Source organism: Hypanus sabinus, chromosome 9 (assembly GCF_030144855.1).
Source record: "Hypanus sabinus isolate sHypSab1 chromosome 9, sHypSab1.hap1, whole genome shotgun sequence".
Lineage (NCBI taxonomy): Eukaryota > Metazoa > Chordata > Chondrichthyes > Myliobatiformes > Dasyatidae > Hypanus > Hypanus sabinus.
The window spans coordinates 148,270,284-148,290,209 of record NC_082714.1 but is presented as its reverse complement, the minus strand read 5'-3'; the positions used below and the strand labels follow the sequence as shown (position 1 = coordinate 148,290,209).

General features: G+C 42.2%; 1 protein-coding gene across 2 annotated transcripts in view; it reads right to left on the bottom strand.

Annotated features, from left to right (window-relative positions):
* Positions 1 to 19,926, bottom strand: part of lama5 (laminin, alpha 5) — a 333,519-nt gene that overhangs the window by 3,246 nt on the left and 310,347 nt on the right. For both annotated transcript variants that reach the window (XM_059980763.1, XM_059980765.1), the window contains exons 71-76: positions 18,296 to 18,463; positions 12,771 to 12,903; positions 12,031 to 12,179; positions 6,602 to 6,791; positions 3,967 to 4,119; positions 2,694 to 2,853 (exon numbers count right to left, since the gene is read on the bottom strand). In XM_059980763.1, coding sequence (XP_059836746.1) covers positions 2,694 to 2,853; positions 3,967 to 4,119; positions 6,602 to 6,791; positions 12,031 to 12,179; positions 12,771 to 12,903; positions 18,296 to 18,463 — 953 coding nt within the window. The remainder of the gene's footprint in view (positions 1 to 2,693; positions 2,854 to 3,966; positions 4,120 to 6,601; positions 6,792 to 12,030; positions 12,180 to 12,770; positions 12,904 to 18,295; positions 18,464 to 19,926) is intronic.

Genomic DNA, 19,926 nt, shown 5'->3' with positions numbered 1-19,926 from the left:
TGGTACAAGGCAAGGATAAATGATGTGTCCTATTCCTGATCAATAACTAATGTGACCTGGAGGCAGTGGAGCCCTGATGATGCCATCATATGATGTGTCTGAAAAATGCTGGAGACAGGCAACACTATGGAAGCAATTAATGTTTAGGATTGATTTCCTTTGTCAAATGGCAGTAGCACTGACAGAGGGTATTTGGCCTGAAACATTATCCTGTTTCGCCTCCCACAGATCTGCAGTGTTTCAAGTATTTGATTTCATATCTAACAAGCAGATTTGTTTTATTTTTAGGATTTGGGCATTTTTTCCAAATTGTGTGAACAACAAATGAGTTCAGAACATTTAGTTCTTTTTTATTTAATGAGGTACAGTGTGGAATGGTCCCTACTGGCCCATTGAGCTGCGCTCTCTAGCAACCCCTGATTTAACCCTAGCCTAATCAAGGGGCAATTTATTCTGACCAATCAACCCACTAGCCAGTAGGTCTTTGGACTACAGGAAGAAACCGGAGCACCTGAAGGAAACCAATGTGGTCACAGGGAGAATGTACAAGCTCATTACAGACAATGGGTTTGGCACTGAATCTATAGCTGGTGCTTGCCTCAGGTAAGAGATTGATTATTTAGAATAGATAATAACATCACATGCAACAAGGGGTTCTGTCCTTGGGGATAAAACAGACCATGCTGGTGACAACTTCTATCAGCTTGTACTCCTTTCCCTCCCCCTCACCTTGTTCTGACATAGTCCCCTTTCCTGTCCAGTCCTGATGAAGGATCTTGTACCGAATCGTAAATACCTATCTATTGATGATAACTGCCCTGCTGATTTCCTTCAGCTTTTTATTTATTTCAACAGGCCCTTTCGGCTCAATTACACCCATGCGACCAATTAATCTGTTAACATGTATGTTTTTTGGAATGTGAGAGAGAACCAGAGCACCTGGAGGAAACCCACAGAGTCACAGTGTAAGAGCCATGTATCTATATTCTGTCTGCATTGTATTGTTTTGGCACATTTAGTATGGTAATCTATCACGTAGGGGTGGTGGTATAAGCAAATAAGTACAGTTATGTATTCGTTAATTTAGTCTAGAGGAGAGGGGGTGAGCCATGGTGAATACTTTTTTGTTGATTTCTAACGATTGCTAATTCGACTGTTATATGGCTAATTTAGTTTTTTTTTAAATCGCTACATAATCATTTGTCTTTGCTGGTTTGGTAAAGATAGAATGTACCTTTTTTGATTTGGAAGTTCGTCATCCACTGTCCATTAACCTGGCTTAGTCTCCAGTGGTTTTGGTTTGGTTTCAAGTACCGTAAATTCCGGTTTAAAAGCCGAGAATTTGGCCCTAAATTTTGGTCCTAAAATTAGGGGATCGGCTTAAACAGAGGGTGCCAACTTTGGAAAAACGAATACACGGAGGACAGGTTATATTTATTGGCTGTTTTTGAGTCAAATTGGTTCCACTGTCGACGCATGAATCCTTTGGTTTCTTTAAACTCACATCTCTTGGTCAAACCACCGGGGATGATTGCAATGTCCGTATTTTCAGCTTTCAGTGCTGCGCTTTGAACATGTCCCAGGCAAGTAGCGACTTTTCCTTCCTGACACCTTCAGGATGTCGACACCACACATCTTTAACCCACTCTGTCCATCCAGCAGCGTTCTTGAACGTAAACAACACCCCGCAGGAATTTTCTGAGCAATCTTTGTTTTTTGTCTCAACACAAGATCATGTTTATTTGTAAATCGGGTGCACCAACTTCGCGTAGCTTTGAAATTTTCGCTGACCTCACAGTGTTTTTTGTCCCATTTCAACGCTTGAACTCGAATTATTTCTCTGGTAACAATGTATCCTGACAATCGCTGGTGATTCACCCACTCTAAAACTTTTTCTTCCAGTTCTGGCCACTGGCATGTTTTCCCGCAGTTGCACATTTCGTCTTTGGTATTTCCCTCAGCGTCTCCTCTTTCTCCACTCTCTCTCATTTACACTAAACTTCTTAGCAGCTGCAGAGTTACATGTTCCTTTAGCAAAATCAACAACCTTCAGCTTGAAGCCAGCATCATATCACATTTGTATTAATCTTTTGTACATGGTGGTCACAAACTCAATACTGAGTACACGTACTGATCCCGACACCCCGTGTTTTGTTTTAACCAGATTGCGTTGGGCGCTAAATGGTTTCACGGGGGTTACATTTCAGAGGATTCTTTTCCATTGGAAACCTAATCCAAAATTTCTCTCCATGATTTATTTATTAAGAATTCGCCTATAACGCTCTGCAATGTGTAGGCCTGTTTTCTTAGCAGGTACTGGTTCACAAAATTTCCAGGGTCTGGATCCGGCAAAGCTGAGTACCGGCATGTGAGATCTTGTGATCATCTCTGGTTAAATCAAAAACCTCTACAAAAGGGGTTGGCTTATACAAAGGTAACATGAAAAAGTTACTTTTTTAACCTTGAAAATGGGGGGGGGGGGGGTGTCTTATACTCTGGAATACTTGGTAACCACTACACGTGGAGAACGTACAAACTACTTACAGACAGCGGTGGGAATTGAACCCTGGCCACTGACACTATAAAACAGTACGCTACTATGCCATGCTGCCCCATGCTGTGTTAGTTTTAATTCAGCTAAAGAAACTCATCTCTGCTAATAACTAGAGGGAGTAACATTTCAATTTTAATACCTATAATCACATAGCCTCCTGCACTGGAGAAAAATATCCCTGTTTCAAGACTTCCCTCAAAACAAGGTGTGACGTTGTAATCACGTGAAGGGGGCTCCATTGGTTTTCCATCCAGTTGGAAGTTTCGGATACAACCATTAAACCTGGAGGCAGAAGCACTCTGAAACAAAGTACGATACAGGACTTTAATATTCAAAGCATTTCACTCAGAATGACTTCTACAATGAATGCAAAGCTCTGCAAAAAAGAGATTCCTAAAGTAGGATAGATTATTATTTTCAAGGAATTAATATTACATTGGGCATGTCGGACACAGGCCTCTAAAGGCAGGGACCAGGGCACTACTGACTGTAACTGCTTGGTCATGGGAGAAAATTCAAAATTCTGAGGTGCAAAGAGACTTGGGTGACCTTGTGCAGGATTCTCTAAAGGTTAATTAGAGGGTTGAGTTGGTGGTGAGGAAGACAAATGCAATGTTAGCATTAATTTCGAGAGGACTCGAATATAAAAGAATCGATATAACGATGAGGCCTCACTGTGAGCAGTTTTAGGCCCCTTATTTAAGAAAGGATTTGCTGACATTGGAGAGGGTTCAGAGGAGGTTCATAAGAATGATTGCGGCAATAAAAGGATTATCGTATGATCGATTGATGGCTCTGGGAATTTAGAAGAATTGTGGGGAATCTAATTGAAACCTATCAAATGTTGAAAGACCTAGATGGAATGGATGTGAAGAGGATGTTTCCTATAGTGGGGGAGTCTAGGACCAGAGGGTACAGCCTCAGAATAGAGGGATGTCCATTTAGAACAGAGATTAGGAGAAATTCCTTCAGCCTGTGGAATTTGTTGTCACAGGTGGCTATGTGGAGACCTGGTAATTGGGTGTGCTTAAGGCAGAGGTTGATAGATTCTTGATTAGTCAGGGTATGAAAGGTTCCAGGGAGAGGGCAGGAGAATGGATCACCATGATGAAATGGTGCAGCAGACTTGATGGGCCAAATGGCCTAATTCTGCCCCCATGTCTTACGGTATTACACTGCTGTTTCGGGTCCCTTTAAGATAACCTAGAGGTGCCAAGAGAGGGGAAATTTAAAATCAAGAGGTAGAGAAGGGGCTGTAGCAACTGGATGACAGAAAATGGTGTGCAGTGAGGCAGTGTATCAAAATACTTCAACTCTCATGGCTAAATTCACACGCGAGTTATAGATTCACACCCTTGTACAAATTTTGTACATCACAGCCACAGGTTTTAAACTTGTACAGTGCGTTTTACCAGATTAATCCGCCTGGCTTTCCCTTTTGGCATGGCTCCTATGTAGAATGGAGCTCTGACATCCAGGAAAGCTGTGGCTGAGGTTCTCCGGGATTGTGCTCGCAGACCATCGATCACCAACTGCCCTTGGTTTCTGTCTCTGCTGAAAAATACCTGGAAATGATACATTTCACAATTAAGCCGATTGGATTGTGATTACTTGTGGGTTACTGACTGGAGCAGGAATTGTAATAGTTCCTGGGCTCAGTTGGAGGCAAAGAGTTGACAGTCAATAAAACAGTGAGTTAAAGCATTTTGTATAGACATACACAATTCTTGTAATACTTTTGGAGGAAAAAGCCCAGTTTTGTATTTTGGCAAGCTACAGTCAATTATAGTATTAAGCAATCGGGACTAGCTAAATTCTAATAGTGTCAGTGGGCCCTCATACTGGTGAATGAAGAACATTCCTATTCCTGTCAACAGCTCTGCATTTGGAAAGTAATACTTTAACCTTGTTGGTTTGGGTCTGCTCTTCCACTCGAAAACCATGCTGATATTTTTAATAGCCTAACTGCTGTCTGTCTTTGAGTGAGTTCAACTTTCCGTCTGTCACATTGAAGTTTCGGGAAACTATCTAGTCTTTCCAACTGGGTTCTTCATGGCTGAAATTCTACATCAGAGAGAAGTTCCTTTTCCTCAAAGCAACATCACATTTAACTGGACAGGAATTTGGTGCAAAGATTAGGAAACTCAATAACAAACCTCAATGTTTCAATAAATAATTCTTGCATATGTTCAGGTAACATTCTATTCAGCTGGGGCTGAAATGTCATTCAGACAACACTGTGACAAAAGAAATAAAGTCCAGTTGTTGAAGCTGAAGCTTTTTTTTAACTGAGCTTCCTATCAACTTAGGTTCACTTGCTCCATTGCAATCTCCCTATATTCCAGTACCCAGGAAGGAAGCCTCTGCCAAAGATGTACTTGGACCTGTTACTTCAAACAAATTCTAGTACATAGTATCCCATTACATGGATAGAACTGAAAATTGTGCATTCTGCATCTCTTTGGTCTGCAAGGCAATGTAGATTTACTGCATAAAGTAATGGAGCTTTGCCACATAGAAACAAGCCCTTCAGCCTAAACTTGGTTCGTGCCAAGCAAGTTGTCTACCTGAGCTCCTCCCATTTGCCCCAAATCCCTGAAAACTCTATCCATGTACCTGTCTAAAAGTCTTTTAAACATTGTAATTGTGCTCAGCTCTGCAGCTTCCTCTGGCAGCTCATTCTACATACATACTAAACTCTGTGTGGAAAAAGTTGCCCCTCAATTCCCTAGTTTATTTCGTCTCTCACCTTAAACTCACAACCTCTAGTTTTAGACTTTCCTACCTCAGGGAAAAAGTCTGTGATCATTTGTCTTACCGCAACCATCTGATTTTATATTTATTTTGGGGAATACAGTGGATTTTGTGAAATGGGCCATTGGTTACCCATTATTTAGGACAACTCTTACAGAAAATTAATTAAGAAAGCTGTCAGGTTTCCCTTCTTTTATTTGGGACACAATGCTGCTTAATTGGGGCAAGAGACTTGCCTAACAGCCTCCTACTAGCATTTGTTGTGTGCACTTGCATGGCTGTGAGACACTACAATGTGTTTGAGTGAACAGTCTTTATATAGCAGTCAGTTGCATGTGTTTGTGTTCATAAAGCAGCAAGAAAGTTCAGAACTGTTTGGCTCACTGCAATTTCAAACCTTCAGGCTTGGAGATGCCAGAAACAGCAGGGAGTAAAAAAGAAATGATTTTTCTATTTCTAGTTAGGAACCACAAAGAAGCTGAAGGTATCAAATTCTTCGTAGTTTCTACTTTGAAGGTAACATCTTTAAATGTCACAGTGAAAATGAAGATTTGGAGGATGCCGTCCATTGTATGAAGGCACTCCATTATGTGCACAAGGTGTCTGCACTGATTTTGTTCATTTACAGTTAAGAGAATATGACGCAGATGAATTCCCCTGTCAATAAGTATTAGGAACCAACACACAGTTTTATAATTCTGCAGTCAATTTTGTAATGTTCTAAATTGTTCTGTATTTCATTTAAATACTTACTTTGTTACTCAGTTTGTCTATTTTATACCTTTTTAACTATTTCCACTAAACATCGACTATTTGGGGCAGCTGCTTGATTGGGCCCATATGCATTCAATTCCTGATGTGTTCCAATTAACTGGAATCCACTGTATATAAATATGGGCAAATCTGAGCTTCCACTATAAATGATTAGAAAATTGTCATTTGGGATATAATGAGAATCACCCTTGATCAGTTTGAATTTGCCTTTCTTGTCAGTCTGTTCAGATTGAACATGAAGATTCAATGTTGACAAATCATAAATGCCAAATGTGCCCACCACAATTACACTTGGGTACACCTGGCTGAATAAGAGATGCTATCATCAAACTTAAGAAGGTCATAGTGGCATTGATTATACAAAATTAAGTTGTCTGAGCCATTCTCCACAGAAAAAAGAATAAAAATCAGATTAACTTCAAAAAATTATCCATTTAAAGTCTAGAAAATTGTTTGAGTAGCGGGTCAATATTAAGAACAGAACCCATTTAAAGCTCATTTGGTATTTATGATACTTACAGTGTGCCACATTCCATCATTATACTTTTCTTTACTTGCAATTCGTACTTTCTTCCCTTTGATCTCAAATAAGAAGACAAAACGGCCTTTGGAAAGCAAGAGAGCCATAAAAGTGGTTTCCCTTTCATTGGATACATAGAAAAGTATCCCATGGGATGAATTAGAGCGAACATCCATTGAGAAACTGGACCTGGAGAACCAATACGAGAACAAATAGATTGCAGGACTTTCAAGTTCATGAAGGCATGCAAATTCAGAGAATTAGGAGCAAAACTAAACTGTCAATGCTGAATACACCCCTTCCAAAAATCAGAACATTTTTAAGCGCTTAGCAGGTCATAAAACAGAGCTCATCATCTCACAAAGTAGTGCTGACCCTTTTAACCTATTTCAAGATCAGTCAAACTCTTCTCTCACATAATTTCCTAGTTTTTTTTTTCATCCATGTGCCAAACAGCATCCATGGGTAAAGGAAACTTCATCAAAACAAGAAGAATGGGTTGTATTGGAAGACTAATGGTATCATCAAGGGTAGCCAATGGCAATACCCTTTTCTTCTAGAAGATCCAGCAGTTTGAAAGCTCAGACAATCAGAGCATTGTTATACACTGGGGTGCAAAGAAAATTCTTGCTCGTGCAGCTCCTTCCCTACTGTTATCAGATTTCTGAGTCAATACCTCTTTAACATCTCTTTGCTAATGACATAGGTAGGAAAAGGGAGGAGGTCCTGAAAGCAGATTACAAGGAGTTAGGAAGGAAGTTGAGAAGTAGGACCTCAAAGGTAGTCATCTGGGGATTATTGCCTGTACCACGTGACAGTGAGTACAAGAACAGAATGAGGTGGAGGATAAATGTGTGGCTGAGCGATTGGAGCAGGAGGCATGGATTCAGATTTCTGGATCATTGGGACCTCTTCTGGGGCAGGCGTGACCGTACAAAAAGGACGGGTTGCACTTGAATCCCAGGGGGACTGATATCCTGGCAGGGAGGTTTGCTAAGGCTATTGGGGAGAGTTTAAGAGGGGTGGGAACCAAACTGAAGAGACAGAAGAAGGATGGTTGGCTCACAAATCGAGAAAGCTTGTAGACAGTGCGAGAGAGAAGATAAGCAGATGATAGAGAAGGGATACTCTCAGACTTATGGTTTGAGATGTGTCTATTCTAATGCAAGGAGTAACATGAACAAAGTGGATGAGCTTACAGCGTAGATCAGTACTTGTAGCTATGATGTTGCGGCCATGCGACTTGGATGGCTCAGGGGCAGGAATCGTTACTCAGAGTGCCAGACTTTAGATGCTCAGGAAGGCGAGGGAGGGAGGCAAAAGAGGTGGCATGGCACGGTTGATCAGACATAGTGTCACTGCTGCAGAAAAGGAGGAATTAATGGAGGGATTGTCTATGAAGTCTTTGTGGTTGGAAGTTAAGAACAGGAAAGAGTCAACAACTCTACTGGGTGTTTTTTATAGACCACCCAATAGTAACAGGAACATCGAGGAGCAAACAGGGAGACAGATTATGGAAAGTTGCAATAATAACAGGATTGTCATGGTGGGAGATTTTAATTTCCCCTATATTGATTGGCATCTCCCTAGAACAAGGGGTTTAGATGGGGTGGAGTTTGTTAAGTATGTTCAGGAAGGTTTCCCAACACAATATGTAGATAAGCCTACAAGAGGAGAGACTGTACTGGATCTGCTGTTGGGAAATGAACCTGGTCAGGTGTCAGGTCTCCTCTCAGTGGGAGAGCATTTTGGAGACAGTTATCAGAATTCAACCTCCTTTACCGTAGCATTGGAGCTGGATAGGAACAGACAAGTTAGGAAAGCGTTTAATTGGAGTAAGGGGAAATATAAAGTTATCATGTAGGAACTTAAAGGATAAATTGGGAACAGATGTTCTCAGGGAAATGTACAGCAGAAATGTGGCAAATGTCCAGGGGATATTCGTGTGGCGTTCTGTATAAGTATGTTCCAGTGAGACGGAAAGGATGGTAGGATACAGGAACCAGAACCATGGTGTATAAAGACAGTTGAAAATCTAGTCAAGAAGAAACGAAAAGCTTACGAGAGGTTCGAAAAACTATGTAATCTAGATCTAGAAAATTATAAGGCAAACAGGAAGGAACTTAAGAATAAAATTAGGAGAGCCAGAACGGGCCGTGAGAAGGGCTTGGTGGACAGGATTAAGGAAATCCCCAAGGCATTCTACAAGAATGTGAAGAGCAAGAGGTTAAGATGTGACAGAATAGGACCAATCAAGTGTGACAGTGGAAAAGAGTGTATGGAACCGGAGGAGATAGTGGAGGTACTTTATGAATACTTTGTTTCAGTATTCACTACAGAAAAGGACCTTGGTGATTGTAGGAATGACTTACTGTGGACTGAAAAGCTTGAGCATATAGACATTAAGAAAGAGGATGCACTGGAGCTTTTGGAAAGCATCAGGTTGGCTAAGTCACTGGGACCGGACGAGATATACCCCAGGCTACTGTGGGAGGTGAGGGAGGAGATTGCTGATTCTCTGCCAATGATCTTTGCATCCTCAATGGGGATGGGAGAGGTTCCAGTGGATTGGAGGGTTGCAGATGTTGTTCCCTTATTCAAGAAAGAGAGTGGAGATAGCCCAGGAAATTATAGACCAGTGAATCTTACTTTAGTGCTTGGTAAGTTGATGGAGAAGATCCTGAGATGCAGGATTTTGAACATTTGGAGAGGCATAATATGATTAGGAATAGTCAGCCTTTGTCAAAGGCAGGTTGTGCCTTATGAGCCTGATCACATTTTTTGAGGATGTGACTAAACACATTGATGAAGGTAGAGCAGTAGATGTAGTGTATATGGATTTCAGCAAGGCATTCGATAAGGTACCCCATTGCAAGGCTTATTGAGAAAGTAAGGAGATGTGGGATCCAAAAACTGGCTTGCCCACAGAAGGCAAAGAGTAGTGGGTCATATTCTGCATGGAGGTTGGTCACCAGTGGTGTGCCTCAGGGATCTGTTCTGGGACCCCTTCTCTTTGTGATATTTATAAGTGACCTTGTTGAGAAAGTGGAGGGATGGGTTAGTAAATTTGCTAATGACACAAAGGTTAGGGGTGTTGTGCATGATGTGGAGGGCTGTCATTGAGCGGGATATTGATACAATGCAAAACTGGGCTGAGAAGTGGCAGATGGAGTTCAACCCAGATAAGTGTGAGCTGGTTCATTTTAGTAGGTCTGTTGGCAGTGTGAAGGATCAGAGATTTCTTGGGGCCTGAGCCCATAGGACTCTCAAAGCTGCTGCGCAGGTTGACTATGTGGTTAAGAAGGCATACGGTGCATTGGCCATCATCAACCATGGGATTGTGTTTAAGAGCCGAGAGGTAATGTTATCCTGGTCAGACCCCACTTGGATTACTGTGCTCAGTTCTGGTCACCTCAGTACAGGGAGGATGTGGAAGCCATAGAAAGGTTGCAGAGGAGATTTACAAGGATGTTGCCTGGACTGGGGAGCATGCCTTATTAGAATAGGTTGAGTGAACTCGGCCTTTTCTTCTTGGAGCAACGGAGGATGAGAGGTGATCTGATAGAGGTGTATAAGATGATGAAAGGCACTGATCGTGTGGATAGGCACAGGCTTTATCCCAGGGCTGAAATGGCTGGAACGAGAGGGCACAGTTTTAAGGTGCTTGGAAGTAGGTACAGAGGAGATGTCAGGGATAAGTTTTTTACCCAGAGAGTGGTGAGTGCGTGGAATGGGCTGCTGGCAATGGTGGTGGAGGCGGATACAATAGGGTCTTTTAAGGGACTGCTTGATTAGGTACATGGAATTTAGAAAAATAAGAGGGCTATGGGTCAGTCAAGGTAATTTTTAAAGTAAGAACATGTTTGGTATAGCATTTCAAGCCAAAGGGCCTGTATTGTGCTGTAGGTTTCTATGTTTCTTTCTCCTTCCTGGTGGTGCTGCCATGTTTTCAAATCCTTAATTCCACCTCTTTCATTATTGTCAGTTTAGCATTTCTTTTTGCACTGCTGTACTTAGCAGCATTCCATTGCTTCTGCACTCATTGTTGCAGTTATTGTTAATCTGTGAGCTTTGCATGAACAGGGAACTTCATTGCATCATGATGTATATGGGAATTAGCTAATCTGAAGCTGATCGAGCACCTTTTAAGCTCTGGAAGGGGGACAATTGGAGAGAACAGGGAAACGTGTGACAGAGTGAAGACCACTTTGTCAAAACAACAATTAGTGGCAGAAGAGAGGGAATCATAAATTGGAACAGAATGTTACAGCTACATCTGTGGGAAAAACCAAAAGCTGGTAATCTGAGAGCTGCAACATACCTGGGCTGATGAGACAGTTTTCTTGTGTAAGGTATCACTTCAACAGAGTAGGTGAAAGACAGACAATTAAAGTGGCAGATGACCTGTTGATTAGCATTTTCTGCTCAAGTGCTCAGCAATGCTGAATCGGCGTTCTATTATAGCACAGGATTCCTTATTTAGTATAACTTATTTTTTTTTCATTGATTTTCGCTATTCTAAAGCTACAATTGCCAATAAAGGGTGTGTTAACTTAGCCTTATAACAAAGGAAGAGAAATGAAACTAGCAACGCGCACAAGATGCTGGAGGAGCTCAGCAGGCCAGGCAGCAGCTATGGAAAGGAGTAAACAGTCGATGTTCTGGGCTGAGACCCTTCGTCAGGATTGGAGGGAAAGGGGGAGATGTCTGAATTGAATGATTTCACTTGTCACCTTGTGCTGGAAGTGAAGCCAGGTGGGTGGGAAAAGTCAAGGGCTGGAGAAGAAAGAATCTTAGAAGACAGGAGAGTGGACCAGAGGAGAAAAGGAGGGAGGGGACCAAGGCAGAAGTAATAAGCAAGTGAGAAAAAGTGAAAGGTCAGAGTGGGAAAAAGTGGAAGGGAGGGGGACATTTTGTTCACTGGAAGGAAAAATCAATATTCATACCATTAGTTTGGAAGGTAACCAGAAGGAATATAAAGCTGGTACTTAGCAGAATTTTGCACTGATAGAGTTGCAAATTAAATGTCTCCGGCTGTGGCAATTGATCACAGGACAACATATGACCCCAGACTGAACTAGCAATGGTTCAGAAGACATGAAGAACTGCTCCAGTTCCAGAAAGTGAAAGTACGGATTTCCTATTAATGCAGACATCTATAATGAGTTCTCTTTGGAGCTTAATTACACCTTCCATAGAGAATTCACATTATGGAGCATCATTACATTAAATTACATCACCAGTTTGCAATGAACTTCAACTACTCACATAGTTCAAGTCATGCAATTCTTCCACAGAAGAAACAACAAATGTCAAACAGGAAGTTTGTTGACAACAAATACAAGCAGAAAAAATACTTTTGATGGCTGAAATTTAAAGATTAAAATTAGACAATAAAAGGACAGCAGAGATTATTTGAGAAACTTGCCTCACACGGAAGGATTCTGGAATGTTGTCATATTCCAAGCGGCTGAGGTGGGACCCTCGGAAGTACTGGGCATTACGGACAGCAGCCGGTTCCCTTGGCAACTTGCAACTTTCTGCCATTTGCTGTTTACTCCTAAGCTTAGCTGTATCCTTCAGGATTAAAAAACCGAAAGAAACTTAGAATATGCCCCAAGGACTTGTCTCTCAGACGATAAGAGTAATTCTTTAATGACAATGATGACCAGCCTTTTCACTGCTGAAACATCCCAAAGGGCTGTAAAACTTGACACCAATGGACAAGATACAAAGTCAGGTGAGGGCGGTTTCAAAGAGACTGGGTTAAGATACATTTTGATGGAAAGGAGTTGGGAGTCATGGTATTTCTAGGAAGGTAATACCAGGGTTAATGACCTTGGTAGCTGCAACTAATGGTAAAATAGTGGAGATGCCAGAAAAGTGCAAAATCTCAAGGGATTTTAGGACACGATGGGGCTGTGTTGTTAGTAATGACTGACGACAAACATCAATTTAAAAACAAACTAAATTCTATAAAATAGTATTAGCAAAAAATACAGAACAGAGGGTACACCAGTTGCAGTTGGAGTGCAAGGAACTCTGGGAAATTGTATTTAATCTTGCTTTGGAAAATGCAAGTTATCGAAGGGATTAGAGTTGCAAATGTTTGTAACCTCATGAGGTGAGGTGAAGATAAGTGTGAGCTTGTCTGCAAATCTCTTTCACCTGTCTGGGCTTCTCCTTCCTCTGAATTCGGATCTCCTGTGGCGGCTTTTCCTTGGGGCAGCTGTTCAGCTCTGCTCCCAGCATCACCTCGTGCTTCTGCAGATTTATAACCGTCTGCTGGTTTGCAGATTTACTGCATGAGAAAGGGAGAGAAATTATTACTCACAATTGTTTGACAAGTCATGTTTATATTTTGTGTTACATTTCTAGTGTCACAGAGTTATAGACAGAGAAAGAGGTCCCTTGGCCACCGAGTTGGCACTGGCCATCAAAAAATCATGGACATCACTTGCAAATTTTACTCTCCCCACACTCCCATTAAATTCAGCCACTGATGTACAAATTAGAACATGGAACAATGGAGTACAGTACAGACCCACTGACCCGTGATGTTGTGCTGATCTTCCAACCTACTCCAAGATCAATTTAAAGCTTCCCTCCTGCATAGCTCTCCATTTCTCTATCAACCATGTTCCTATCTAAGAACCTTCCCAGAGTGGCCAACGTATCTGCTTCTACCACCACCCTGGTAGCAAGTCCCATAAACCTACCACTGTGTAAAAACCTGCCCCTAAAATCCCCCCTACACTTCCCTCCAATGACTGTAAAAATTGCCCTCTCTTATGAGCCTGGGAAACACCCATTGCCATCCACTCAAACAAAGTCTTTTACCGTCTTATACAACGTGTGCAGTGGTTAGCACAACAGTTTACAGTACAGGCAACCTGGGTTCATTTCCCATCGCTGCCTGTGAGGAGTTTCTACGCTCTCCCCATGATTGCCATGGGTACCCTCAGGGTGCTCTGGTGGTTTTCTCCACAATCCAAAGACGTACTGGCTGGTAGGTTGATTGGTCATTGTAAATTGTCCCGTGATTAGGAGGATCGCTGGGCGGCATGGCTATTCGGTGCTGTATCTCAATAAATAAAAGTCACCCCTCATCCTCTCTCGCCCTAGCTCAGTAGGGGCCATGGAAATCAAGAGCACCCAGGGTGGTCACTGGGAAAATGCATGAACTCCATGTGTAAAGCAGCCAAAATCAGGATACTGGGTCTGTGAGGCAGTGACTCTACCAGCTACTGGACGTCATCTGTCCCGTTGTACTCAGCAAGTCACAGGAAAGATGTGATCACACATGAAGGACTGCAATGATTTCCTAAGATGCTGCCAGCACTATAGGGAAGACTGAAAATTGTGTTGTTTTGTCTGGAACAGAGCAGATTAAAGGAGCTTTAATTCTTCAAGACTACAAGGGGCTTAGACCGAGCAAAAACGGAGGATCTATTTCCCTTGGCAGAAGTATCAAACTGCAAGAACTATTGATTAACGGTAATTGGAAGGAGGATGATGGAGATGAGGAAAAAGGCTTTTCACCCAGAGACTGACAGGGATCTGGCACCCACTGTGAAAGTTTAGATTCCATGTATCTACTGTTTGTCTGCATTGTATTTTATGTTGCACGTTTATTTTGGTAATCTGTCACATGGGTTGCGGCGTGGTAGAAGTGAAGAGGTTAGTTATGTATTCATGCCTCTTCTTTGGTTCAGTCTAGTTTCGGTAGAGCTAGAGAGTGGGCTGGGGGGCGGTGAGTGCTACCTTTTCTGTTGATCACTTGAATGCTCTTAAATAAGTTTAGGAACGCTTGGCCTATGTACGTTTGATAAGCTAAGACTGCAGATTTTGTTGTATTGCTAATTTTAGTTTCATTAGTTTTTATCATCTCAAGATCACTTGTTTTGTTAGTTTCTTAATAAAGGGTTGAATGTATTCTTTGACTTTGGAACTTTGCTATTGGATACAGTATCTATCCCCCACTCTGAGTCTCCAAGTGGTTTTGGTTTTTTTCCATTTACATGAGAGTCAGGAGTTTAAACAAAAAAATCTGGGGTGTATTGGTTTTAAGTTAATTTTGCCTCAGCTCCTGTCACCTTAAAACACCCTCTGAGTAAGCAGAACCCACACTGGATGCAAGTGAAAGTTTCTGAAAAAGAATTGTTGGACAGTAACATCATTAAATAGCCAAGAGGTTGCTTACATTTATAATGATAAGCAACAGGTCAGTAGTAAAGTAATAGGACCTCTCAAATTCCAACCCGACATCTCCGTTGTGAGAGGTGGAAACAGGTAAGGCCGGCCAACAGGGCTCTGGTGAAGCTGTACAGGCCAATCCCCTGTACAGTGGAAACAACAGATTATTGCCCACAGAAGGCAAAGAGTGGTTGTAGACTGGTCATATTCTGCACAGAGATCGGTCACCAGTGGAGTGCCTCAGGGATCTGTTCTGAGACGCTTACTCTTTGTGATTTTTATAAATGACCTGGATGAGGTAGTGGAGGGATGGATAAGTAAGTTTGTCAATGACACAAAGGTTGGGGGTGTTGTGGATAGTGTGGAGGGCTGTGAGAGGTTACAGCGGGATATTGATAGGATGCAGAACTGGGCTGAGAAGTGGCAGATGGAGTTCAACCCAGATAAGTGTGAGGTGGTTCATTTAAGTAGGTCAAATATGATGGCAGAATAAAGTATTAATGGTAAGACTCTTGGCAGTGTGGAGGATTAGAAGGATCCTGGGGTCTGAGTCCATAGGACGCTCAAAGCAGCTGCGCAGGTTGACTCTGTGGTTAAGGATACATATGATGTATTGGCCTTCATGAATCATGGAATTGAATTTAGGAGCTGAGAGGTAATGTTGCAGCTATATAGGACCCTGGTCAGACCCCACTTGGAGTACTGTGCTCAGTTCTGGTCGCCTCACTACAGGAAGGATGTGGAAGCCATAGAAAGGGTGCAGAGGAGATTTACAAGGGCGTTGCCTGGATTGGGGAGCATGCCTTATGAGAATAGGTTGAGTGAACTTGGCCTTTTCTCCTTGGAGCAAAGAAGGATGAGAGGTGACCTGATAGAGGTGTACAAGATGCTGAGAGACATTGATTGTATGGATAGTCAGAAGCTTTTTCCCAGGGCTGAAATGGTTGCCACAAGAGGACACAGGTTTAAGATGCTGGGGTGTAGGTACAGAGGAGATGTCAGGGGTAACTTTTTTACTCAGAGAATGTTGAGTGCGTGGAATGGGCTGCCGGCAACGGTGGTGGAGGTGGATACGATAGGGTCTTTTAAGAAACTTTTAGATAGGTACATGGAGCTTAGTAAAATAGAGGGCTATAGGTAAGCCTAGTAATTTCTAAGGTAGGGGCATGTTCAGCACAACTTTGTGGGCTGTAGGTTTTCTATGTTTACAGATACACTGATGAACTCCAACTATATGGCTGACCTTGGACGATGGAGACAGGAGGTCATCGATGACCTATGCTGAAGTAATATGAATCCAAAAGCAAAAAAACGCTGGAAATACTCAGCAAGTTAGGCAGAATGTGAGAAAAGAAACAAAGGTTAATACTTCAAACCAATGATCTTTTATCCAACACGTACAAATGGTGTAGGAATTCAACCAGTCAGGCAGCATCAATGGAGGGGAACAAACAATCAACATTTCAGGCCGAGACCCTTCATCAGGACTGGAAAAGGAAGGGGGCAGAAGCAAGGTTACGTAGGTGGGGAGATCTCAGCCTGAAACATCAACTATTTACCCGGCACTTTGTGTGTATTGCTCAAAATTTCCAGCATCAGCGGAATCTCTTGTGTTTACCTTTTAACCAATCCTCTGATGAAAAAGTCACTCAACAGCAAGGTTAACTGTTTCTGTTTAAACGATGCTATCTGACCTGCTGAGTACAGTGGATTCCGGGTGATTAGCCTATTGGTTAACTGGGACATGTGCTTATTTGGGACAACTCTTCAGCAACAAAAACTAATGGAGAAAATAGCCAGGATTTTCTTTATTTATTCGGTACACCATGCCGCTTTATTGGGTCAGGATATTTGCTGAACAGTTTCTAACTTGCATCTGTTGCATGCACCTGTGTGGCTGTCAGAGAGAATATACGGTGCATAGAGCAAACAGTTATTAAGTAGCATCAGTTGCATGTTTGTGTTCGAAAAGCAGTGATTTTTGTCGCTGATAGTTGGCAAGAAATAATCAGTAAGACAATTCAGAACTGCTTTTCTCACCGTGGTTTCAAGCATTCAGGCAGGGAGATGCCAGAAACGGCTGGGAGTAAAAATGAAATGATTTCACTACTTCAACAAGTTAGGAATTACGAAGAATTTGAAGACACTGACAATTATTTTGAATGCTACAAAATGAAGAGTTGGAAGATGCAACAATTTCTAACTAGCTTCAGTCCCATGCACCTGTGTGGCTGTTAAACACTACGTTGTTCTTAGAGTAAATAGTTTTTAAATAGTCAGTTGCATATGCTTGTGTTATGTTAGTCATTCAGGCCAACTGACACCAAATTAAAAAGCAGTGATTTTTGACACTACTCCATGCAAGAAGGCAATCAAGGCAATCCATTATCTGCAAGAGGTGTCTATGCTGATTTTGTTCAATTTTTCAATCAAAAGAGTATCACAGTGTACACTAAGCAAATTACTCTCTGTTGATGACTATTAGAAACTAATACACAGTTTTTTAGGACTGTAGTAATATTGACACTATTCTAATTTGTTCTGCATTTCAATTAAATACATAATTTATTACTTAGTTAAATGTAGTGTTTCTTTTTAAACTATTCCCATGAAACTTCAGCTAATTGGGGCAATAGCTTAAGTGGGACAAAATGTACCGGCTCCGATTCCGGTGTGTCCCAATTAAACAGAATCCACTGTATTTCCAGCATTTTCTGCTTAATTAAATAATATAGTGATTAAAAATGCACACAAGTCACACATTACTGTAATAGTATTTCTGATTCAGCTACGAAAGCAAGTGTTATCCATTCTTTAGATTAAATATTAAAGAATAAGATTAGTTTTATTTGTCACGTGTACATCAAAACATACAGTGAATTGCATCATTTGCGTCAATGACCACACAGTCTGATGATAGCGTTGGGGGGTGGGGGGGGTCAGCCCGCAAGTATCTTCCATCACCAACATAGCATATCAACAATTCACTAACCCTAACCATAACCCATGAAGACCTTCTCACAACGGTGAAGAAAAGAAAGCTGAGATGGTGCGGCCACGTAACAAGATCCAGTGGCCTTGCAAAGACCGTTCTACCAGGAACTGTGGAGGGGAAAAGAACGAGAGGCAGATAGAGGAAAAGATGGACGGACAACATTAACGAATGGACAGGGAAAACACTTGCGGTGACCCAGGCCCTGGCAGACAACCGTGACAGATGGAATAGACTGGTGCACAGCATGTCATGATGGCGCCCCGACGACTCCACCAGGAGCTAAGGGCACAAGAAAAAGAACCGTAACCGTATGTCGGAAAGTGGGAGGAAACACATTGGGTATGGGGAGAACGTACAAGCTCCTCAAACTGCTCAGCAATCAAATCCCGAATGGCGGTCGCAGGCACTCCACCATGCTACAGTGCTGTCCGATTCGAGATGGACATCGCCACCATCACAAACAAGGACGGGGCAGCAAATTCCATGGGCTCCTGAAACTCACCGGTAAATGAAAACATTGCTAATACAGCCTGTCAGGCTGGCACCAAGGTCAGGACTTGGCACACCACCCAGGTAAAGATGCCCCTCCTTAATCTCCCTGGGCTGGCGCTTCTTCCTCTTGGATAACTTTGACTGCCGTTTCTCCTGATCATCGATGACCAGTTTAATCCTTGCAGAAAGAAGGAAAATGGTAGATTAGTGCTGAATTTTAATCACACTCAAGAAAGTTGGTCATCGGTTGTAAAGTGCGCAAAAGTCCTAGGTACATACATACAGCTAGACTTTTGGACAGTACTGTGTTTGTCAATAAGGAGCGGAGAGCGAGTTTGTAAATCTGGCGGGTGTAAAGGATGTTGGGAAAGATCGAGGGAGGTATACTGCAGGAGGGGTGTAGCAGACGAGTGCCAGGACGGGGGAAGCACAGGTACAGACATACCCAGCCCTGAGACACCAGGCAAGGTCATTTGATTCCAGACGACTGGTTCATTGATCATTACAGATTGTCTCTCTGGTGCTTCCCACTCCCTCCCCTCTTTCTCAACCACGATTCCCAGCCCCCTGCCCCCCCTTCCCACTCTCAGTCCACAATAGAGACCCATAACAGAATCAGGTTTATCATCACTCACATAGGTCATGAAATTTTTTTTTGCAGCAGTACAGTGCCAAACATAAAATTACTACAGTACTGTTCAAAATTTTCAGGCACCCTAGTTATACATAAGCGCCCAAGACTTTTGCACGGTATTGTAAATCTGGACTTCTCTGAGAAGTGGTGTGGTTGACGTTCATATGAAGACAGGTTTAAGTTTCTGGCAGGCGATGTCAATTAAAGGGCGTCACTGAGAGGAGGAAATGTTCGTTGATATTGCCGAGCAACAGATACAAGGAACAAAGTTATCTAGGGGCATTATATGGTTTTCCCACAATGAATTAGAGGTAATGGAAATATTGTATTAGGTTGTACTAAATTTTTTCATTTGCATTAATGGCGTCTGTAGGAACTTAGTCGCTAAGTTTGGGTGGTCATTCTTTAACTACTATGCAACTAACAAATCCAAACTTAGTGACTAAGTTACAAAAGGTAGGGGAGAAAGTAGGGGAGAAAAAATTTAGAACAATCTGATTTAAAGTACTTTATCCTTATTACTATGGGAACTGAGTAATACACAAGAACCAAATGTCTGTGAAGTAACACCTAGCAACTACTCTACATACAGCATCATGATTAAAACATTAAGTATTGGCAAAATATTTGGTCCTTTGGGTTGTGATAGCTGGGGGGTAGTAATGGGGTTAAGCTCCCACTACTTAATAAATGCTCCCAATGTCGTGCATCTCAAATAGCCTCTGGCAACCAAGTCCAGCTCCTGGCCTTCATGTGTGGTTTGGCTGCTAAGCCTGGTAGAACTGTTTCTACTGACAGGAGAAGGGACAAAGTTGCGTTACTGGCACCTTAAAGCCAGTCGCTTTGGGCAGATGGGACTTGTTGCTGTGGTCGGCAGTTCATCTGGGAGAAGGAAAACCCTGATTGCAGATCTCTGCCTTCTTGCAGCTAAGCATGCTCATGCGGAAGGTTTTGGGAGTAATCTCCGAGGGAAAATTTCAGCACTGGAGTGCCTAAGTTAGTTCTAC